Genomic DNA, 22,837 nt, shown 5'->3' with positions numbered 1-22,837 from the left:
CTCCTTTGAGGATGGATGGCCTCCTGGGCTCCGCGTGTGGCGGCTGCCCGCTCACAGTCTGTGCCCTTGGCTGGTGTCCGCGGACGTGCCACCGTGTGTGCTCACTGCTGGACGTTTGGGTCGTTCTGCTGTGCTGGGTGGGGCCACTTCGCACACTCAGTCATGGGTCTGTGTGGACACGGTTTCGCGTCTTTGGGGCAAATAGCTAGAATTCTGGGGCCGTAGGAAGCTGCTGCTGTATTCATAAGGAGCTGAGAAACTTCCTGGCCGGGTGCCCCTGCGACACTTGGCTGCGGTCACACAGCTGCGAGCTGCTCACGGGAGCTCGCGCTTCCCGTCCGCTTCTCAGGCCCCGCGGCGCTGGGCTGTGCGTGGCGTCTCACTCAGTCGACCGTGGATGGAGTCTCATTACCTACCCCTTTCTTTCAGTGAGCAACTATTTCTTCCCACCTGGGACTGTATTTTTCATCTTCTGAGTGGTGTCTTGAAGAGAAGGTTTTAAGCTCGACGGAGGGCGGTTTGTTACTGCTCCCGGCGATGGTTCTTGCTTACAGAGCCTTTCTGAGAAATCTGCGTATCCCGAGGCTGTGCACATCTGTATTTCCTTCCGGAAAGCTGTGTTCTCGTTTCTGTGTTTCGGTTTATTGTTTTAAAGATTGTATTTGCGGGAGAGAAAGAGAATGAGCACGAGAGAGAGAGTGAGCTCACCCGCCGGAGCAGCAGAGGCAGAGGCAGAGGGAGAAGCAGGTTCCCGGCCGAGCAGGGAGCCCCACGCGGGGCTCGATCCCAGGACCCTGAGATCATGACCCAAGCCGAAGGCAGCGGCTTAACCCACTGAGCCACCCAGGCGCCCCTGGGCTTTGTCTTTCAACACAGCTTGGAGAGCTCATCTTCTGATGAGTTAAACTCACTTCTATTTATTGTAATTTCTGCTACACTGGGGTATGTTTGAGCTGTTTTTCTGGTTTCTCTGTTTACTCGTTCTATCCCATCCCAGAAAAGAAAACTTGACCTCGCTGACTCATCTTGAGGGTTATACGTTCTACTTTTTTCCTCCTGGTGGCTGCTCCCAACTTAAGACCAAGGTTTATATGTTTTAAGAGTTTAATAAATTAATATCCCGCCACCCACCACCAAATAAAGCAAGGGCTTTGGGTGTCTTCAGGAACCTGCCCTGCTACACACCAGCCACCGCAGAAGGATCTAGAATTGCAGTGACTTGTCCGTGTGGAGGGCTTCATTATTCAGTCGGTAGCAGATCTCATTAGGCCTTCCAGTGACTGTGGGGTTTCCCGCGCGTAGCCTCTAATTTCTCCCTTTTCTGCCCCGCCCAGCTGGGGTGCCAGAGGATCTCCTGTCCCTTCCGAGACTCTGTGGACTCGGAGCATGTTTTTCCCCATTGATGTCAGTGATAGTTCCACTGGATGTAAAATTTGAGTATTTTTTCTTCAACACTTTGGGTCATCACACTCCTGTCTTCTGACGCTGACCTGACTTCTCAGGAGAATTTTCATTGTCTTTGTCATGTTTTGCATTAAAGAATCTAATTTTTTGGTTTTTTTTAGACAGGGGAGGGGAGGGTCAGTGGGAGAGTGGGGGGGGTGGCGGGAATCTGCAGAGGCCCCCGCTGAGCGCAGAGTGGGGCTCCGCCGTAGGGCTCTGTCTGCCCGTCTCCAGACCCAGGGAGCATGACCTGAGCAGAAACCGACCCAGACCCGTAACCAGCTGAGCCCCAGATGCCCTCTAAGCTTGCATTTTAGAAAGTCAATCCCGTTTGGGTTTCGAGCCTACAGTGCGAGGTCTCAGGTCTCCTCGAATTCTCGGATTTTTCTTTTTTTTTTTTTTTTTTAAGATTTTATTTATTTGACAGATCACAAGTAGGCAGAGAGGCAGGCAGAGAGAGAGAGGAGGAAGCAGGCTCCCTGCAGAGCAGAGAGCCCGATGTGGGGCTCAATCCCAGGACCCTGGGATCATGACCTGAGCCGAAGGCAGAGGCTTTAACCCACTGAGCCACCCAGGCGCCCCGGATTCTCGGATTTCTAACACGACGCGATTTCCGCGCTCCGCAGCCCTCGTCCTCTTGCCCCCGTTTCGTCGTGGGACCCGCCGTGACACCGACACTCACATTCTTTCTCGTGCCATCTGAGCCCCGGGAGACACCTCCCCACGGATGGTGCCGCCCGGGTTCCGGGGTGTCCGAGACCGCCCGGCCGCCGGCCTCTTGTCTCGCACGGGGCTGCGCGCCGCCCCTGCCTTACCGCTGCGAGCCCCGGCCCCGCGGCGCTCCATCCACGCTCCCCTCTCTGGAGGCGCCGTGACCCTGGTGAACAGGGAGAGCGCGCGTGTGCGTGGCGGTCTGGAGGCCGCGCCGTCGGCCCAGTCGGCCGCTCGGCTCCCCGACGCTTCGTCTCCCCGACCCGGCGGCCGTGGGCGCGTGTCTGTGTCCGGGAGCGCATGAGTGGGAAGGTGAGCGTGAGCCCGCGCGTGTGTGGAGGCTCTGGGTGCTACCGTGGCCTCACGTGGACTCGTGCAGTCAGCCACAGGGGAGGGCGTGGGATCGCTGTCCCCAGCCCGCCGAGCTGGGTCGGAGGCGGCAGGCTGGGCCGCGGCAGATCAGGGCGGGCGGGGCGGGGAGCCGGTGCCCTCTCCTGCCTCCTGGACCGAGCAGCCCAGGGCGGGTGCCTCATGTCTGCCCCCCACCCCGACAGGGTCCCCCTGGCCGAGACTTCACACCCGGGGAGCCAGCCGCATGGCTTCTACTCACGGTGAGACGGCGGCCCCCACACTTCTGTCCTCAGAACCTGCCCTCCCCCGCCCAGACCGCTCCCCATAGGGCTCAGCCTCCTGCGGGCAGCTCCGACCTCTGCCCACCCTCATCACCTCTGTCTCCGTCCACGGAGGAGGTCCCTGAGGTCTCCCCCACAGCCCGTGTAAGAAGCTCAGCAGCCCCAGAGGCCTCCTAAGTCGAGGTCCAGACCCCAGCCCACCTAGCCCTGGCCCTGGGCTCCACTTTCTCTGTCCCCCGCCGTTCCTGGGGTGCCGCGGTCCAGGCCTCCACGCTGCGTCCCTGCTAGAGCCTTCTGCCAGCGTCCACTTCCCTCGGGTTTGTCTCTGCTCAAATGTCCCCTCAGAAGCCTTTGTGGGCCTCCACATCTAAAGGAGGCCTGCCCTGAGCTCTCCCGAGCACCGGGAACGGGGCGGCCTTGACAGGCTGTGGCGGGTGTGGCCCCAGACCCTCTGCTGGGAAGGTCTCTCCTTGAGCAAAAGTGGGACATGGCTGGGGTGGGGCACGGCACCAGCTGCCCTATCCAGGCCGCTGGGCGGGAGCGGGGGGCACTGGCCTGACAAGGCATGGGGCCAGCCGGTCAGGGTCCCCATGAGGCCCGAGCACAGAAGAGGTGAGCTAGCCGCTCCGGTGTCAGAGATGGCCTGCTTAGGGAGGTGAGGAGCCCCCAAGACTGTCCAAACCCCACACCTGGCTGGGCCCAGGAGGCCAATCAGCCAGGGTCGGGGGGGGCTGGGCACCGCGTTTGAAGACCCCCCACCCACCGTAGCTCGGAGTGCAGCTGAGAAGTTGTGTCCCGGGGCACGGAGTCACGCCATAATGGAGACGGTGGGACAGGGGTCCTCAAGCCATGGAAGGGTGACACTTATCTCTGAGGGCCCAGGGTGGGGAGCCCTGGCCTCGCCCCGGCAGGGATGGGCTCCAGGCCCCAGGGACACCCCTCCCTGGAGTGAGCAGCCCCCCTTGGCCAGCGCGATGCCATTCCTCTGAGTGCGGAAAACAGTACAAAGGAAAGGCTCCCACCACCCCCTTCGGCCCCCAGGTCCCCACCAGGACTCGCTGCTCCTGCCTCTTCCTCCCGCCCGCACAGCCGTTCTCGATGCCGAGTCTGGGGGGGGGGTGCAGGGTCACTGTGGGCAGCATGGGGGCCATCCTGGCAGGAGAGAAGGGGGGACAGGTCTGAAGGAGGTGGCAGGCCACAGACACCCAGCCCACCGGGCACCGCAGACTCGAGCCCCCCGGGTCTCGGCGGGGCCAGCGGGGCCAGAGGGTCTGCTTCTCATGGCACCACTTGGACGTGTCCCCCACCCAGGGCCCTTCACCCACTTGGGTCAGGTGCCCACTGCCGGGCACGGGTGGTCTGCACTCCTGACATGCTAGACTCAGGCCTGGCTGGAGCATCCTTCCCAGACTCTGAGGGACACGGGGACACCCACTGCTTCCACTGCTTGACATTGCGGGGCTGGTGAGAGGACGCTCTCAGGTAACGCTCGTGAGCCAAGCGTGGAAGGTACCGACCTCCGCAAAAAAAAAACGGCGGCATGAGCTTGTGCGCACGCAAGGCAGCCCAGGATCCGGCAGGACACTCAGATCAGTCACCAAACTAGCAGCTCCAGGACGAGAGGTCGTCGGGCTGTGTCCACAGCAGCGAACCTGATTTAGCACCCACACTCGAGTTCCAGTCTAGTAAGACAAGACGTGCAGACGGGGCAGCCACACCCCAAAGCCTCAGTGCCCGCCCCGCACTGGGTCTGCACAGCCACGGGCGGTTAAACGTGGTCAGGACTCAGGCACGTGGTAGTATCCACAGAGCGTGAACGCCCCCAAGAATTAGTAAGAAAAGCGACCCGGTGGAAAGGGTTCAAAGGACATTTGTCTGACAAGAAAATTCCAGCAACTTCCACAGGGAGCTGGAGCTGCTTTAGGAGAAAAGCCTGTTAAACCAGCAGCAACAGGGTCCCCTGGTCAGAGCGCTCAGGGTCAGGGTCATTTCTGGGGCTGGGGTGGGGAGCTGGCCCCTCCCTGGGGAGGGCACCTAGCTTCTAGCTGTGGGGCTCCCTCTGCATTCTCAGGAAAGGTAGGGTCCGGCCCTATGGGACTCCCCACTGCTCACCCTGGGCCCTGGGAAGCCCTGCTCTCCTGGGGCTCCGTTCCTTCCAGGGAGGCCCTGCAGGGGCACGGTAAGGGCTCAGCGCAGTCCCCCCAAGGGCCCCACAGTATTGGCCTGGGCTGCAGTCCCCAAGTTTAGGTGGAGAAGGGGAAGTGTCTTCCAGGACAAGAGAACCCCAGCCTATCCTTCCCTCCTACAGCCTCTGCGTAGAGCAGGCTCCCGTTCTGGCAGGTCCTGTTTCAAATCCTGACCCCGTCTGGTATGGGCCACAGAGCCCAGAGCCAGTGCCTGTCCACCAACAGTCTCACTGCAGGCTCCGCCCAGTGGGGGATGGTCCAGGGCCTAGAGAGTGGCCTCCCAGGGTCCCCCAGCCAGAGTACCCAGGACAGAGGCCGCCCACATGGCTGTGATGCATGGCCAGGCCTTGTCACACTCACTGGTCCCCAGCAGCACAGTGCTGCAGCCCCACGGGGAAATTGGGGATATGCTGGCCCCCACACCAGAGAGGGCTCAGCTCAGGGGAGGGCAGCTGGGGAGGGGTCGCATGAGGCGACTGGGGGGCGTGAGAGCGCGTGCGGCCGGCTGGGGCCGCTGCTCGGTGCTGTGACCATGGAATGTTGCCAGGAGCCCCTGGTCACCCCAGGGGAGGACTCACTGGAGGCCCTGGGGGCCCAGGGGTCTGCGAGGAACAGGTGCAGGCAGAAGAGAAGGCAAGGCAGTCTCTCCATCCTTCTGGGAGAAAGGAGACGCCACTCATTAAGAGCGTCCCCAGCTGTTCTCGTCTGAGCTAGAGCTCAGAGTAGCCACAGACTCTGGGGTTCTAGGACGCCTGGCAGGCTGGGAATGAAGGGCAGGGACCCCATCCTGGGCGCCACCCTTCAAGGCTTCCCTGCCTGGGCCATCTCACAGTCCCTCCTAAGTCCCAAGCATGGCCAAGCCCAGGGTGGGTCCAAAGCGAGGAACCCGGCCACACTTGCAAGGTGTAGAGGCCGACCAAGTCTCTGGTGGTCCCTCTGGCTTTGCTGGCTGAGCCCCTTCCTGGCCCGCAGCGTACACCCCAGCTGTGCCTGCAGGAAAGGGCAGTGGGCACCCCTGCAGCCGGGGACTTCCTGACACATTCCAGCCTGCCTGGCCCCCAGGGCCTCGGGCTGCCCAGGGTGCCGGCTCTGGCCCAGAGGCCACCTCCTCCAGGAAGCCTGTCCTGCTCTCCCCCAGCCCCATGGTGATGGACATGCTGTCTACCCCCAGACTCTAGGAGCCTCGGCAGGCGTGGGCCCACCCACCGCCGCAGGGAGCTCGCAGCACACGCCCTTCCCTGCCAGGAGTCCCTGCGCACGAAGTGCAGCAGCTGGAGCTGTAACTACAACAGAGAGGGTCAGCCAGACCAGGCCGGGTTTCCGTGGCCCCCTCCGGCCTGGCCCGGCAGGACAAGTCCCGTGCTCACTGTGGCTGAGCTGCTCCGGGGGCCCCGGGCCTTGGCCAGCCTCCCCAGCATCACGAAGCCCGTGGCAGGTGGGCTGCCGGCCTCCCCAATTGGCCTCTCGGCCACCTTCTGGCAGTCCACGTAGAGCCTGACCTTGGAGTGGCCCACGGCCACGTGCACCTGCCGGACACCAGCACGGGTTCCCCTACGGCCCCAGCCAGCCAGGGGGAGCAAGGGCCCGTCACGAGGGTGGCAGGACCCTGACTCCACTTCAGGTCTCATGGGACACCCCCTCATGGGGCCTCAGTTTCCCCTTTATAAAGGAGACTGAATCGCACCGTCCCAAGGGCTGGGATGCTCTCGGACCCACGTGAAGACATCTGTCGAGAGGGGAGTGCGGGGCAGAGGCTCAGACAGGACTTTTCAGGAAAACGGGGGACGCAGGGGCGGGCCGCGGTGTGTGACGGGGGCTGCGGGTGGCAGGCAGTCACGTCCTGTGTGTCCTGGGGGGGCCTGTCCCCAAACTCAGGGACTGGAGGAGGGTCTTGGGGGAGGCACACTCCAGTCGTTCAGGAACCTTCCAGGACCTTGTGGAAGCTTCCAAAGAAAATCTTCTTCACTTCGGGCAGGTCAAAGGTCACCTCTTGCAGGGTGGCCCTGGGGTCATGGTTGAAGTAGGTCAGAGACTTCCTGCCAGCTGCAGGGGAGGGGGAGGAGCGCATGGGACCCCCAGAGCAGAGTGGGGCGGCCCCAGGCAGGACAGCACGCCGATGCACCCCAAGCCTCAGGGGCCCGAGCATGGACGTGGCTCTGCCTGGGGCATCCTGGGCTGGTGCGGCACAGAGCTCCTCTGGATGCACAGACCTGGGCCCGGCACCCTCCCCACGGACTGACCGTCCAGCAGGACCCCCAGGATGGGCTGCAGGTCCTCAGCCTTCATCTGCCGTAAAGCAAAGGCCTCACGGGGAGTCTCGGGCAGCGCGCGCAGCAGGAAGACCACCGTGTGCTCCGGTGGGGGTGCAGCCAGCTGGGAGCCGCTGTGGGGGCACAGGTGGGGGTGACTGCAGGGCCAGGAGAAGTGGGGAGGGGGTCCCACCATCCCCCAGACCCACGGCGCTGCAGTGCGGGGGTCCGTGACCACGCTGGGCCTCTCCTGCTCCATCCCCAACAGTAACATGCGGTCTGTGGGGGACAGAAGCGCCCCAGGCTGGTGGGGGTTCAGCCACACATGCTCTGTGGCCGGGACCAAAGCTCACCCTACCAGAGTCAGTGTTGACGACACTCCTGGGCAGGGTCCTCCAAGACCCCATTCCCTGGGGGCGCTACAGGGGCAGAAGGGGGCAGGTCACGGGGGCCTGGCAGGAGGGTCTCTGCCTGTGTCCTGGGGTTAGGAGCCCACAAGCCCACAGGTGGCTCCGCCCTCAGGAGTCGCCCCCGCTGACCCGAGCTTGTTGGTGTGCTCAGAACAGGCAGACAGGGGGTGTGTCTGTGCCAGCGCCCAGTGGCGCCCGCTGAGGGGTGGGAAGGGCAGGGAGCAGGGTGTTAGGTCACCCAGTAGCATTGTTCCTGCAGGCCTACAGCTTCACTCTCTGCCCTTCGTTTGCTCTTAGGATGACCAAGAGCCCAAAGAGCCAGCCCTGCACATTCTTGAGGTTCTCTGAGTAAGCGGATCCCAGGGCCTTGGCACAGGCTGCTCCTTCTTCCTCAGTGCTTTTCCCCTTCCCTGTTGTCTCCCCGGTGGCTCTTACTTGTCTGCCACTTCCTTGGCAGGCCTTCCTGACCCTTCAACTCTTCGCAGCCTGGAGCCCCACTCTGGCAGCTATCACGGCAGGGGGCACTTGGCGCTGGGTGACCTCCCCTGGGGTGGGGGCCACACCGGCAGAACCGTGAGCTCCGGAGGGTGGATAGTGAGGGCCTGAGACAGTCTGTCGCTTGCAGAAAAGGGACAAGGATGGCAGACCAGGCGTCGTCCAGGGAGGACAGCCTCAGGGTTCCGGACACTCCGAGCAGCCCGCCCTGATAGAGACCCCAGATTCAAGCTCGGACGGGAGGAAGGGGCCACTGAGAAAGAGACCGGCTTCAGCCACCCACACGCAGAGGGAAGACCTGTCACCCCCTGAAAGAAATGTTAGTGCGGGAGCAGGTTGGGGTGGGTGGGAGTCAGCGGGCGCTGAGGGAGCGCGAGCTCAGAGCCGGCAGAGCCGCACCTTCCGCAGCCGCTCCCGGGCCCCCCCACCTGGCCCAGCGGGTCAGCCGAGCGTCCTTCAAGAGCGTGAAGGTCCGGGTGCAGCCGGACGCCGCACGCTCCATGGCAACGCCTCGGAGGGACGCATGCTCCTGCTCCACCAGCCCGAAGCCGGCCACGAGGTGGAAGCCTGGGTGGGCGTGATCAGAGACTCGGGAAGGAGAGAAAACACCAGGGGTCCAGGGAGGGCGGAGAGGAGCAGCCCAGGGCACACAGACGGGAAGACGGTGATTGCGAAGACCATGGACCGACGCACCCTTGGGGCCCGCGGTGGGTGGGAGTCGGGCTGGGTGACGCCAGGGTGACGCCACCCCTGGTAGCGGCAAGGGTGCCCCCCCACCGCACCTGGGCTGACTCAGCTCACGGCGTCTGCGCCTGCTCTGATGTCAGGGGCACGAGTGAATGTGACCTTGCCTCCCTGGGTGTCCAGTGTGGCCCTGGGCCCGGGGCGGGAGCAGGGGGAGGTGGGAGAAGCCACACCTTACTGCGGGCAGATCTGCCACTCACATGTCAGCCCCGTGTCAGGGCCCGTCCCTGGGTGACCCCAGCCTTGGCCCCTCTCCCAGCTCCCAGTTAGCAGAGAGCCTGCGGGAGGCCGAGCAGGACCCACGGCCCCGGCCTGGTCTCTGCATGGCCACGTCCTCTCTATAACCTCCATAGTGACGTGAGAAGAGAACACCAGCTCATGGGGACCCCCTGCCTGACTGCTTCTAGTGACCCCATGACCTGGTGCAGCCACTGCCCCTTCATGGCAGGTGGGGGTCCCCGGCTGCCTTCCCTATGAGGACGCAACAGGAGGGACAGGTGGGACATGGGAGGGTCCCTACCTGGGCGGGGCCGGCGGGGCTGAGGATGGGGCAGGCTGCCGGGAGGGAGTCAGGATCAGTGGCAGATTCGACTCCATCCGGGGCCCCTGGTGGTCACCCTGTCCTCAAGTCCACAGTGCATGGGAGCCACAGCCTCATCCATACCAGCTTGCTGCTCTCCAGGCCTGGGGGCCCCACACCACGGGGGCGGGACAGAGAAGGGACAGGGATGGTATCCTGCTCCCCTGGTGGCCACAATTCCAGCCCCGGAAGACAGTACCCGGCCATGGGGGCTCCGACTGGGTGCTGCACCCTGACACTGGCCACCCAAGGTGCCAAGGGGCCAGGAAGATGCGTGGCTGTGGGTATGTGCTAACCTGGCCACGCAGGCTTCCTCCACAGCCAGGGGCACAGGAGGTGCTCTGAAGTGGTCCGCGGGCCGGTAAAGGCACCACAGAGGGAGGACCCAATCCCCAGAGGCATTCAAGCGAAAACTGGACGGCCCTGTGGAGGGCCACAGAAGGAAGCTGCAGCGGCCGAGCTGAATGGCCTCTGAGGGTCCTCTGTTCTGAGTGTCTGTCTAATTTTCCAAGGAAACCAGCAACAAACCAGAACCAGCAGGGTCCTTGCCTGCGGGTGGCAGTCCCCCAGGGACCACTGAGGCCTTGTCCATGAACTTGATACATCAAGGGAGGTCAGCCTGGGCCTCCGCAAGTAGTGCCCCTGTGACCATCACCTGCCCTCTCTGTGATCTGCATTCAGCTGGCCCAGGACTCCTGCCGGGCTGGATGTCTGCCCTGACCTCCTGGACACACGTACAGAACCACGAGCCCACTCCGCAGTTCCGAGTAGCTGCGGGCAAGGGCTCCATCCGGCCCCCAGCCGCACCACGCCGCACCCGTTATATTGGACTGATACGGTCTTAACCGTGGGCTTTCTGTCCGCGCTGCACAACAGGGAAGGTTTCCATGAAAACCCCGGAGCGCCCTTCTGCTCCCTCTGTGCTGCTGGGTGACGTGCGGAGTGCAGCAGACAGCACACCCTGCTGGCAGGTCCCCAGGGCCCAGGCGTCCAGGTGCCTGGCTGGGTCTGGGGCCTGCCTAGGTCTGGGGTCTCGTTGGGTCTGACTGGGGGCTGCCTGGGCATGAGGGTCTGGGGTCCAGCTGGGGTCTGGATGGGTCTGGGCCTGGCTGGGGCCTGGAGAGGTGTGAGTGTGGGGTCTGTCTGGGTCTGGTGGTCTTGGTGCCCACTCACTCATCCGGCCTGTAGCAGACACTGGCGCGCTCTCCCTTGCTCCGTAGACCGCCGAGACCTGGACCCTATATTTGGTGGCTGCCAGCAGGTCGGGGAGCGTCAGGTGGTTCCTGGGTCCTGGGTCAGAGATCTGGGAGGGGACACGTCCCCGGAGCCCCTCACCCCAGACCATCTCTGCTCTCATTTGTCTGTGTTCTGCCACGGAAGTGTTGCCCCTCCACAGACGGGGTGGGCTCGCTCCCCGCCACGGCGCCCGGGACCTGGGGGCCCATGAGGAGCCTCCCTGCTCCGCCAAGACCCACCGACTTCTCCGGCCCTTGCAAGCTCTGCACCTGGACGTCGTAGTCCGTGCCAGGCTTCAGGCCATCCAGCAGCACCTCTGGCTGCCCCACCTGCACCTGCTGGCAAGCACCCTCCTCTGCCTCCCCTCCTGGTGGCTCGGGGAGGCTGGCGAGCAGGCACCAGGTACTGCGTGGCCTCGCCAATGGCCGCCAGGTGAGGCGGACGGTGGTGGGTGTCCCTGCAGCCAGGGTCAGTGCCTGGGGCAGAGGCAGAGGTGCTGGGGGCGGGGGCCACTTTAGGGACGCAGCACCCCGCAGAAAGCGTACGCACACACACGGAGGGGCCTCACTCAAGTGACAGAGGGCCCCGGGCCATGCCGACCTTGCGGTGGGTCTCAGTGGAGATGGAGGCGGGAGGGTGGGGGTCACCCACACACCCCTCCGACTCTGTCCCCAGACTTCGCTTTGGGCCGCGTTTCCAGTGGACAGCTCTGCGGGTTTCTGTTGAAGACTGCCTGCCCTGAGGGTGGGCGTGCCCGGCCCCCAGGTGAGAAGCCCCTCGGAGAAGCCACACGGCGTAGGGTCCAGAAACGGCAAATCTACGCGGACTGCCGCAGACAGGGGAGTGCCAGGGGCTGAGGGGCTGGGGGGCCGGCGGCAGCAGCTTGGGGGTGAGGAGCTACTCTGGTGAGGAGCTACTCCACAGCCAACTGTGGACAACGGCAGGACCCACGGCCGCGGAGCCTCACACCACACGGCTGAGTTGTTGTAACATGGGAATTACGTCTTGAGAAAGCTTCTAAGGGGGCTCGTGGCCACCCGAGAGGGCAGGAGACCCACAGCAGGCGCAAGCAACTCAGAAGAGGACACCGAGGGTCAGGAAGGCCCAGTGACACCGCGGGTGGGCTGAGACCAGGCCAGGCTCTGCACCACCCCTGCTGGCGGGCGTGACCCCCAAACCCCAGCATGATGCCACCCCACCCACCTGTGGTCACAAGGCCCCCCAGACCCTTGCCGACCCCGGCCTCGCCGACAGGGAGCACAGACACCAAGTACTCGGGGCCAACGGTCAGGTTGTGAAGCGTCATGGACAAGGCAGGCCTGTCCAGCACCACCCGGAACAGGAGCCACAGTTGAGCCTGTGGGGTGGGCAGCGCAGGGGTGTGGGGCACAGGGTTGCGGGGCAGCGCAGGGGTGTGGGGCAGGCACACGATCAGCTCTGGTGGGGCTGAGGTCAGTCCTTGCTTCCCACGGTGACCTCGGCCACCACACAGCCACAGGTGGCGCGAGGACGCACGCCCACTCCCCCTTTCCACTCGCGCTTGCGGACCACCCTCACCGCGCCCTCCGTCCTGCAGGACGGCTGCACACGCGTGGCCCCGACGCTGTCCACGGCCGGCAGAGAGCCCCTCACCTCCTGTGGGGGGCCACCCCGGAAGGCCGCCACGTGACCAGATACTTGAGCGACAGCTGGGGGTCTGGGGTCCAGGACAAGTGGATGCTGGAGGGGGTCGCCTGGGTCAAGGTGAGTCTGGCGGGAGTGAAGACGTGTCCGGGGCCGGGGTGGCCACAGCTGGTGTGACTGTGGGAGGGAAGGAGGCCGGTCAATGGCCCAGCAGGTGGCCTGCATTAGCAGCTGCCCTGCTCTCCCCAGTGGCCACTTCCCGGAGGGACAGGTGTCCCCCAGGCTGCAGATACCCTCAGATCCCTGGGAGCCAAGGGGAGGGGGGCTCAGGGCGTCCCATCTGGGGGCCACAACCACCCTCTCCCTCTGCCTAGGGGGGCCAGGCAGGACTGTGGCCAGTGAGGGGGACTCTGCTCACCAGGGCCCCGGCTCCCGCCTTGGACCTTCTGGCAGATGAGGCGGCTGAGCAAGCCGGCCAGGGTGCCAAGCTGGGGGAAGTCCCGCACGCTGTGGACGGTGATGTCTAGCGGGGGGGACTCCAGGAGCCGCAGCTCGGCCTCGTCTGCGTTCTGCCCACCTGCTCACAGGGTACAGCAGCGAGGACTCCCCCGGCCCCACCCACCACGCATCTGTCCCATCTGGCTAGCACGACCAGGGGTCCCTGGCCTGAGTCACCCAGCGGTCTCCTCCAGCCCAGGGCGGAGGGGTGGGAATGGAAGCTGCCCGCCCGGCCATGAGAAACCCAGCCGAGGATGGGGGCTGCTCACCTACAGCAAAGACAGCGACACCCAGGTCCTTGAGGACGCGGCCAGCAGCATGGGCATCGTCCTGGGATTTGCCGTCCGTCACTAGGACCACCACCTTGGCTGCCTCTGGGCGGGGCCCCGCTCCCGGCTTCAGGTTCTGCTCCCACACGTGAGTCAGGGCCAGGCCTTGGGCAGTCAAGAGTAAAGGCGTGTGGCCCAAGCGACCCTCCTGCCCGACACCGTTCCGCCGGCCCCTGACCCCAGCACAGGGCCCACCGAGTCTGTCCCGCCACGCCAGTGGGGGCTCCAGAGGCAGGACCCACCACAAGACCCAGGGGGCTGCCTGCGGGACACGCTGCTTGGGGGCTGCTTCCACGGGCGGCCCCTCCCGGGAGCTTGCACCCATCAGAGGAGCCACTCGCTTCCAGCAAGGCCGGCTGACAGGAAGCCCCGTGTTCACCCGAGGTCATTAAGGGATGATCTGCTCTCTATGAAGGTGTGAGTCAGACTCAGCACCCACATTGCCCTCGGCTTCAAGTCTGGGAGGCTGCCCTGTGGGATGGAGTCGGGGGGACTCTGGGACAGAGACCTGGACAGACCCCCAAGGCTGGGACTGCTGGGGGCCCAGGCACACCCGTGAACGTGTTTCCCCCTTTATAGCGGAGGCTACAGACAGCTGCCAGCACCTTGTCCTTGCTGCGGAAGGCGCTGAGGTCCCACTCGGTCTGGGGGTCTCCACTGTACTGAGTCAGGCCTGGGCAGGGGCAGTTCTGGGTGCTGAGCTGCCCAGTGCACACACGGCCTCACCGGGACACCAGGCAGGGTACACGTTTGCACCCGGACAGGTCACCAGATCGTCCCCCAGCCCCTGCAGGAGCCCCCACCTGCCCGGCCTGGGGGGGGGCTCAGCCTGTGGGTGGCCAGGGACCACAATCGGCAGGGCTGTCCTCCGGGTTCCCCAGGAGGCTCTGTGCCTCCTCCCCAACTTGCCGTTTCTCAGAATTGGGCCTCCCCTGGGTGGGGGTAGGATTTGTGGGGACACCTCGGGCAGGGCGGTGGGGCAGGGGGTTGGTACCCACCGACTTGGACTTTATTTGGCCCGATCTCAAAGGGCTCAATGATGCTGGCCAGGAAATCTTTGACCTGCTGGAAATGACTATGGCCAACACTCCAGGACCCGTCCACCAGGAAGAGCATGTCCCCGGGTGTGGGGGGTGTGCCGCAGAACTGGGGGTTGGCTGGGAGGGAGGAGCTGGGCCAGGGCCACACCACTCTAAAGCCCCTCCCGAACGGCTCCAGGCTGTGCTTCAGCCCCCAGGGTCTCCTTTCCTGTGTTGGTGGACAGAGAGGGGCCATGGGGCTCTGGCCTCAAGTAAGGCAAGTGGCCAGGTCTTGGGGACCCTCACTGGACTCAGAACACCCTATGTGAACCCTGGTCTATGGTGTCAGCCCTCTGAGTGCCCTCAGGAAGGGCTAATGAGACCCCTAGGTGCCCCAGCACCTCTGCCTTCCAGTGGCCTCGGCAGGGCTGGTCCCCAGGTGCGGCTGTCGATGTGGGGACCAGCGGACAGAGACCAGCCAAGGGGTGTCGACTGCGGGGTGGTCAGCATGGCCGGCAGCTCTGGCCTCAGGCCTCACTGGCTGGGACAGTGGCTTGTCCTGATGGCCTAGGAGCTCTTTGGACACAAAGTCTATAAACTCGGTGCCTCCAGGCCGAGCCTCGGACCCAGGCCAGACCCCTTGTGAGGACTCCTGGGTAGGGTGAGTACAAGGAAATCCCATCTGATGTGGGGCACAGCCCTGCTCAAAGCACTATGTGGCTGTGGAGACTGTCCCAGCAGTCACCAAGCCCACTGGGAGACAGCGAGGGCGCGAGAGGGGACGTGTCCACCTGAGGAGAGAGATACCTCTTTCTGTCCCTACTGTGACTGGTGGGGACACAAATTCAGGGACATCCTGGTCTGGTGGAGGAGGCTTGGCTGGCAGAAACACCACAGCTGTCTGCCCTGGGTCACACAGCACCCCCCCCCCCCCCGCCCCCCCCCCCCCCCCCCGGCCAACCCCCCGGCCCCCACCCCTGGCCCACAGAACCAGGTGTCCCGGCAGCTGTCCCGGCATTTACCTGGCGTCTCTGTCGTTCCCGCAGAGCCCCGGGCCTGGCTCTCCCACTCCGGGTCTGCGGAGGGCTGGGAAGGGGTCTTGCCCCCTAAGCCCCTGGCTGGGCGCTGCTCCTCGCCAGACAGCCCTGCCGAGGTCACAGCCGGGTCACTTCCCACCTGCCACACTCAGGTGTGGGGCAGCAAGGGGCATGGGTGCCCGAGTGCACTCACCGGCCTGTCCCCGTGAGCTGGGGTGAGTGCCGGAGGGCGGCCGGCTGGCTCAAGGAGAAGCTGGGACGGGAGGGCCGACCCGCGGGAGAGCGGGAGCCGCGGAGGGTGACCCTCCCTCTCCCCATTCTGCACCACCAAGACTGGGGGAGTCTTGACCTGGGGAGGGGGCAACTCGGGGCTCAGGGCCTGGGCTCCCCGCATGGGAGGGTGTGGGCTCCGCGGCCGCCTCCGGGGGCTTCCGGCTGCTCCCGCTTGTCGCGTGACTCTTCAGGTCCTGGGCTTCAGGGGGACGTGTGGGGCCGAGAGCGTCCCCCACCCCCGGGGCCTGCTCCTCCCACACAGCCCCGCTCCGCGGCCAGGTCCCCTGTGCAGGTCACAGACTTCGGCACAAACTCCCTCTGCGCCAGCAGGGCGTTCCCGGAGCCGGTGAGCTTGAAGATCTGCACGGTGTAGCCCTTGGAGGGGCTCAAGCGCCCCACTGGGGCCTTGGTGGTCAGAACCACCTCCTGCTCTGCGTCCCCTGGGGCGGGGGTGGGGAGGGAGACCGAGGCCGGGCGTGCGTCCAGGCGCACGTGTGTTCGTGGCCGTGCACATTGCGGAGTGGGGAGGGCCTTCAACCTCTAAATTTAAAAAGATTCCCCACGACTGCTAGTTCACGTCGCCTCCGTCAGAAACCAACACAAGCTTTTTCTGAAGGAAGACAATGTCACGTCAGGTCCTCAGCACAGCGGCTGCCGCCCAGCGACGGGCGACCGGGCGTGCAAGGAACAAGGGGAAGTGAGGAGAAACAGCAGGGGGTGGGAAGAGACCCACTGGGCGTCCAGACAACGGCGCGCAGGGCTTTAAGTGAGCTGTGCTACCCACTTAGGAGACCTAGAGATGAGCCTATGGATTCAGGCATCAAACTAGAAACAACCAAAAAGAAATCCTAGAATGTAAAAACCAAACGGACATTTTCCAGATGGAAATTCTAGAATGGGAGAACGAAACCTGAACCACCTCTTAAATGTCCATGAGGACAAGCAGGGGTACAGGTCAGGATGGAAGACGAGAAATACGGCGTCTGCGGGGCTCAGCAGCGAAGCGTCTGCCTTCGGCTCAGGTCATGACCTCGGAGTCCTGGGATCGAGCCCGCAAAGGGCGCCCCGCTCAGCAGGGATTCTGCCCCTCCCCCTCCATCTGCTGCTCCCCCTACTTGTGCACACTCTAATAAATAAATAAATCTTCTTTAAAAATGGAGAAATAGGGCGCCTGGGTGGCTCAGTGGGTTAAGCCGCTGCCTTCGGCTCAGGTCATGATCTCAGGGTCCTGGGATCGAGTCCCGCATCGGGCTTTCTGCTCAGCAGGGAGCCTGCTTCCCTCTCTCTCTCTCTCTCTCTGCCTGCTTCTCCATCTACTTGTGATTTCTCTCTGTCAAATAAATAAATAAAATCTTTAAAAAAAATAAATAAATAAATAAAAATGGAGAAATAAAGGAATTAAAAACACAGGAGAATGAACCAGAGGCAACGGAGCAGGGAGAGCCTTCGGTGCGAGCTGACGAGGGGAGCAGTGGCGCCTCACGGACCTCACCTCCCGCTCCTGTCCACGCTGTCCTTCCTTCCCGTGGACACACGGGTGCTGGGCTGGAGGAGCTGGGCCCAGAGCGGGGTGCCAGCCGCTGGCCCTGCCGGAGCCCCGTACCTGCCGCGGGCTTCACCTGCCCCAGGAAGCCGAAGCCGCTTCCCTCCGCCTCCCTCCACTTCGTCTGCAGCCGGTGCTCGGGCAGCACGGCCAGCCTCAGGCAGCTGCTCGCTGGGGAGACAAGACCGGGGGATCAGCGCTGACCCCTGCACAGCACCTGGCAGCCGTGGGGGCCCAGCCCCACCCACCGGGGGACACCGGAGAACCTGAGGCCTTATCTGGGACTGGAGGGGGACTGGGCCCTCCGAGGGTCCCAGGTGCCAAGGCCGCATGGTGTGTCCAGTGAAGAGACGGCCCCCTCCCAGGGAGGCCCGCACGGCTCTGTGAGGGGCGCCCCTGCCCTGCTGACCGGGGCCCAGACCAGCATCCAGGATCAGTAGGAAGAGCCCTGCTGGGGTGCCGTGCCTGTCCTGGGAGGAAGAGGGGGTGTGGGGGCCTGAGGCCTGGGGCACGGCCTGGCCATCAGGGAAGCTTCCGGGAGGTCCGTGGCAGGGTGGGTATTTTTGGAACAGGGGGACAGAGATGGGCTTCTTCTGGCTGCCCCAGTGAGAGCTGGGTCATGAGAGCAGGGTTGGGGGCGCCCAGGGCAGACACAATGACCAATGGTTCAGAGGGATGTGCCCAGCGGCTCCCAGGAGCACCAGGCTGAAAGGCGGGAACGTCTCATGGTGGAGCCATGAAAAGCCACTTGTAAGCAGGACCCTCCCAAGTCTGTCTCACAGTGCCTCTGACATGTTGGGGGAGACATTCCCAGCTGCCTTGGGGCTCTGCATGTTAAGGGGCCTCAGTGGGGCACAGGGCAGACGGCCGGGGGCCTGCTGGTGGGAAGCCTCCCAGGAACGCCTCCTCAGCAGGGCCATCCCCAGGGAAGGCAGCCCGGACCTGAAGGACCCCATCCTCCACCCTCCCAGGGTCCCGGAGACCCAGGTCTGCCCAGAGTCTGCAGGGGCCCTGCTGAACCCGGAGCACAGGCTGTCCGTGGGCTCACGAGCGACTTGGCCCCACCATCGCGTGAACCTGTCAGAGCCACGGGGACCCGGGGACATGCCCCACGACCACGGCCAGTCTGCATGCCAAGCCAGCACCAAGGAAGAGTGGTCAGCAGACCTGTGCCTCCCACCACGCGAGGTGTGGCCACACGGTGCGCCCCTCGGGCCGGGCACACGTTCTCAACAGAGACTGGGAGTCAGACACAGCAAGACTCCGGCGGTGGCCCAGGAGTGGCATCTTCCAACGGGGGAGTCGCAGTCTCCTGCCCTCACAGGACTCGCTGGGAGTCGCCCGGGCTGGGGGCCAAGCCAGGGCGCTGGCAGCCACCTTCCCAGAACAGTGCAGGCCGGTGCCCCTCGTGGGGAGCTCAGCGAGGACGCAGCCACGTTCCGCAGCCGCGTCCCTTTTGGGCTATTCCGAAGACACGGTGATGAGTGTCCATAGGTAAGGGCCGTCAGTTAGACGAGTCCCTCAGCCAGCCCGGTAGGAAGCCCTCAGTGTGGGCCGTAAGGCACTGCAGGGAGGGCCGGGCAGCCTGTTCTCCCTGTGCCTCAGAGTGAGCAGGGAAAGGGCGAGAGCAGGCGGCGGAGAACGCTGCTCTGCTGGGAGACCAGGAGGGAAAGGGGGTTTTCCTGGTTTTACTCTGGCTTTCTGCTGCTTGGAAATTTTACACTGAAGAGGTGTCCTGATGGGGCGCCTGGGGGGCTCAGTCACTATGCGTCTGCCTTCGGTCCAGGTCCCGGGGTCGAGCCCACATCGGGCTCCCTGCTCCGTGGGAAGCCTGCTTCTGCCTCTCCCACGCCCCCTGCTTGTGTTCCCTCTCGCGCTTGCTCTCTCTGTCAAATAAATAAAATCTTAAAAAAAAAAAAAAAAAAGTGGTGTCCTGAAATAGTGCAAGATAAAGCATGGACATAAGACAGAATTCAGGGCCGCGTGTGCTAGTAAGTGTCAGAAAGCACATAGCAGTGTCCCCACACGGGCCCGACAGATAGCGAGTCTGAAGGTCCAGCAAAAGCCGCGGGTAGCACTTGGGGCAGAGGACACAGGTCCTCGAGCACACATTCAACTCAGAACTCCAGGGGAGTCAGGAGTAGGCGGCGGAGACCCCTCGAGTGGGGCCTGTGCCCTGCCCTGGGGTGGGGCCGGGCACTGACCGGTGCCACATCCCCAGGAAGCGCCACCCCCACGTCCTTACCTTGTCCCTGGCCAAGTCCCAAGGCGACACCCAGCCACAGCCAGAGGCAAAGCCCAAGATGGGGGCGTGTGAGGGCACTCATGGAGCACGGCCTGTGGGAAGAGTCCGTCCACCATCCGCCCATCAGTCCAGCCAGCCAGCCACCCGTACCAGGCATCCCACATGCCGTGATCTGGAGCTGCCCCCTACAGTGGACCTGTGTCCCGCACAGCCCGTGCAGGTGTTTCCCTGGGTGAGTGCTCAGCTGCCCTTCCCCTGCACACCCCGGAGGCATCAGGCTGTCGCAGCCTCTGGTCCTGCATCCCGCTCTCAGGACATTCTCACGGGCCGGCCCAGGCCCTGACTGCTGACCCGGCCACGCAATCGTCGTTAGGACGGACTGGGACAGCTTCTGCCAGGGCCACGGGGCCTGGGGAGGGAACAGAGCCATGTAGGGCCAAACCCTGTCTGCAGCCCGAGGGGCATCAGAGCTGGGACCTCAGTTTGGGCACAACCCGTTGGGGGCAGCGCAGTAAGCCCTCTGCCAGCCCCAGGAGGGTGTGTCCTGCCTGAGGACTGGCCCCAGTCGGCCTCTCGGCTGGGAAGTCCTTGCACACAGGTTCAAGCCCCACATAGCCTGGGGGGCTGCCTCTGTGGACAGTGCAGAAGGGACGCCCAGCACAGAGGCTCAGGACCCCAGCCACACCCAGGGAGGGGGGCATCAGCCCTACAGAGTCGAGCTGCTGAGCTTGCAGGCATCTTCAGGGCTGCGAAGGGCTGGGGGCCGGTGCATGGGCTCTGGACTCCCCCGGGCCCGAGTCCCCTCCTGATCCACATTCTGAAGCCAGACCCCCCTGCTCCCCAGAAACTGGGCTTGGTGGGACCCTCGCGGGCAGCCCTCTGCACTCTGCTCTCCCTGCCCCAGTCCTCCTGGAAAAGGCAAGATCATTCTCTGATCGCGGACCTGGGCAGACCCTGGTGGCTCTCCTTGTCCACCACCAGCCCCCCAGGACCACAGGTGAGTCACTAACCTCCTCCTGGGCGCGGGTGGCATCCCTGGGCCCCCATGCACTCCCCCACTCCGGTCCTGCTGCAGCCACGAGAGCCAGGGTTTATTAAGGTCCCCATCCCTCCTCCCCTCCACGTCACTGCCCACCCCTGGCCTCCTCCCCTCGCGGGGCTCTCTCCCCGTTCCCAGCTACAGCCCCAGAGTAGGGGTATAGAGTTCCTGCGTGAAGGAGAGTTGCCTCAGGGTGGGGATCCCACAGCACCAAACACGTTCGTCCCTCACTCCACATGGTCGGCCCCAAAGCGGAGATCACGGGGCAGGCACCTCAGGGACCAAGGCCACTGTGTGCGGACAGATGACGGGCCGGTGCCTCTGGTGGCCAGTGGCGGGGAACACTTCCTTCGGGCTCCCCTATCTTTGGCCCAGTGCCCAGGCCCACACTGGCCCCGCCAGGAACCCTTCCTTGCAGTAACGGCGTCTCCACTGCCCTCTGGGTCTACAGAGCCACACAAGTGTGCAGCCCCTCCCAGCCACCAGGACAGCCCAAAGCCTGATGCTTAGGCGGGGACACTGGCCAGACCAGACCCCATTCCAGCCCCAGCCCTGGACCTACCTGACCTGGGATCATCCACCCAAGGTCACTGAGGGGTGAGGGGAGCTGACTACCAGGAAACCCACAGGGCTGGTAGCCTGTGCTGACCCCAGATTCTGGAGACAGGGGCACTTTGGAGGGGCTGGCACAGCAGGGGCTCTCGGGCTGGGAGGCCACAGTTGGAGACACGGTGCATGCTGGAGGCTGGCAGACTTCAGTGGGCAGAGGTCTGGGTCCGGATGCTGCTGGGGGAGGAGGGCCCTTACCTGACTCCCACGGGAGCTCAGCACCCTCCCCACACTCTTGTCCATAGGGAGGACACTGCCTCGCCACTGACAGTCTACCAGCCCCAGACCTGGTAACACTGCTGGGCGGTGAGGGTGCACGGTCCCGGACCTGGGCCAGAAGACCAAGATGGCCCTGCTGTAGGTGCCACAGCGCCCCTCTGTGCATCCCGCTAGCCCGCCCCGCTAGCCCTGTCCTGACCGCTTCGTGAGCCCTGCTCTCTCCTGGGCAGACAGTGCTCCTGTGGCCAGGAAGGGCCTCAGGCCTAGGCCAGCTGGGTCTCCGTGACTTGCCAGAGCCTGAGGACCCATGACTGGACACCAGGACACCAGTGCTGATGGACGCAGAGCTCGGGGTGCTGGGCACCTCCTGCCCGACCCTGGGACCTACACCGCAGCCAAGCCCCACATGCTCGTGTGCACCAGCAGAGAGGACTGGATGTAGTAGCCACAGACAGACACTGGACACACCGCGTCCACCTGTGGCTCGTGGGCACTCGGGACACACACGCAAACACTCACACGCACCCCACTGGGGTGCCACCCTCCACACACATAAGTCAGTCAACTCAGCACCCCTGGCTGGGCACGGTCCACCCTCCCGTGCGTGCTCACCCTGGAATCCTGCAGAGCCTCAGAAGCCCCAGAGACTCATTAGCAACGTCAGGGCTGCCCCGGGTCACTGAGAAAGAACAGGACAGCCGCACGTGCTGGCTGGCCTTCAGCCAGCGTGCAGGCAGGGACCCCGTGTGCACCCCAAGCACAGGTCCCACTTCCCCAGCTGATGCAGGGGGGTGAGCCCCCTTGACCGTATCAGTTGGGTCAGACCCAGCAGGACCGGTGGGATGGGGGTAGTGCACCCCAGACCGTGCAGAGGGGAGGGCCCCAGGAAGGCCCCAGCTCCGGGCGTGAGGTGCCAGGACAGTCACAGCACCGGGGCTTGGAGGCACAGCAGCTTGCTGGACGACTGAACGGGGTGGCAGAGGCCGACCTGTGTTAGGGGCATGGCCCAGAGAAAGTGCAGAAGCTCACGGGGAGGCCCAGAGAGAGCAGGGCCAGCCTTCTAGCACCTGCCGGCCGGCCCGTGCCAGCACCCTCCACGAGGGGTCTGCAGCAACCAGCGACCCTCGCCGTATGGTGGTCAAACAAGTCCCTGGTCGGCCCAGTATCCTGGAGCCGGGGTCTGGGTGGAACTGCATGCAGGAGGCCAGAGGGCTTGAGGGCAGCCTCTTGGTCACTGGCCCAACTCCCCGCCAAGCTGGCCAGAAAAGCAGAGGGCTGTCCTCACCGACCCGTGCTCCAGCCTGAACTGACCCTGGGACTGTCCCGTGTAGGACCCAGCCCCCTTGGGCCCACGCCCCACCCAGATCTGCCTCCCGAGACCAGATGACCCACGGGAGACCATCCAGAAGAGAGCTCTGGAAAGTGCACTCAGCGTCCCTTCGCTCTGCGTCTGACCGCTCCCCCGCGGGGGCCTTCAGCAGCGCGCGCAGGCTGAAATGGACGGCGTGGGGCTGCCGAGCATTTCTGCCCAGGGCCAGGTGAGCTGCTGTGGGCACTGGGTCCCAGGCAGACACCCGCTGGAGACCTCCTTGCCCTCCTGCCCGCATCTCCGGGAACCCCCTGCCCCTGCAACTGCGCTGGAAGCTCACCTGCATCACTGCGTCGCTCTGTCATGACCCTGCCCAGGAGAGGACCAGGGAGATGCTCGAGCCCCAGC

The 22,837-nt window shown here is 64.3% G+C and overlaps 1 protein-coding gene across 1 annotated transcript; it reads right to left on the bottom strand.

Moving 5' to 3' along the window:
* Positions 1-3,127: 3,127 nt before the first annotated feature.
* On the bottom strand, positions 3,128-19,335 carry COL20A1 (collagen type XX alpha 1 chain). Its single transcript, XM_059407716.1, is given in 23 exon segments — positions 3,128-3,255; positions 3,809-3,938; positions 4,899-4,952; positions 5,551-5,627; positions 6,175-6,213; positions 6,216-6,255; positions 6,340-6,498; positions 6,906-7,015; positions 7,213-7,355; positions 8,555-8,693; positions 10,624-10,753; positions 10,926-11,182; positions 11,890-12,043; positions 12,157-12,362; positions 12,728-12,886; positions 13,077-13,241; positions 13,690-13,809; positions 14,135-14,293; positions 15,178-15,186; positions 15,527-15,659; positions 15,763-15,905; positions 17,069-17,179; positions 19,254-19,335. Coding segments are annotated over 23 exon segments (2,847 nt in total).
* Positions 19,336-22,837: the final 3,502 nt, after the last annotated feature.

Source organism: Mustela nigripes, chromosome 7 (genome assembly GCF_022355385.1).
Source record: "Mustela nigripes isolate SB6536 chromosome 7, MUSNIG.SB6536, whole genome shotgun sequence".
Lineage (NCBI taxonomy): Eukaryota > Metazoa > Chordata > Mammalia > Carnivora > Mustelidae > Mustela > Mustela nigripes.
This window is presented reverse-complemented; position numbering and strand designations above follow the sequence as displayed.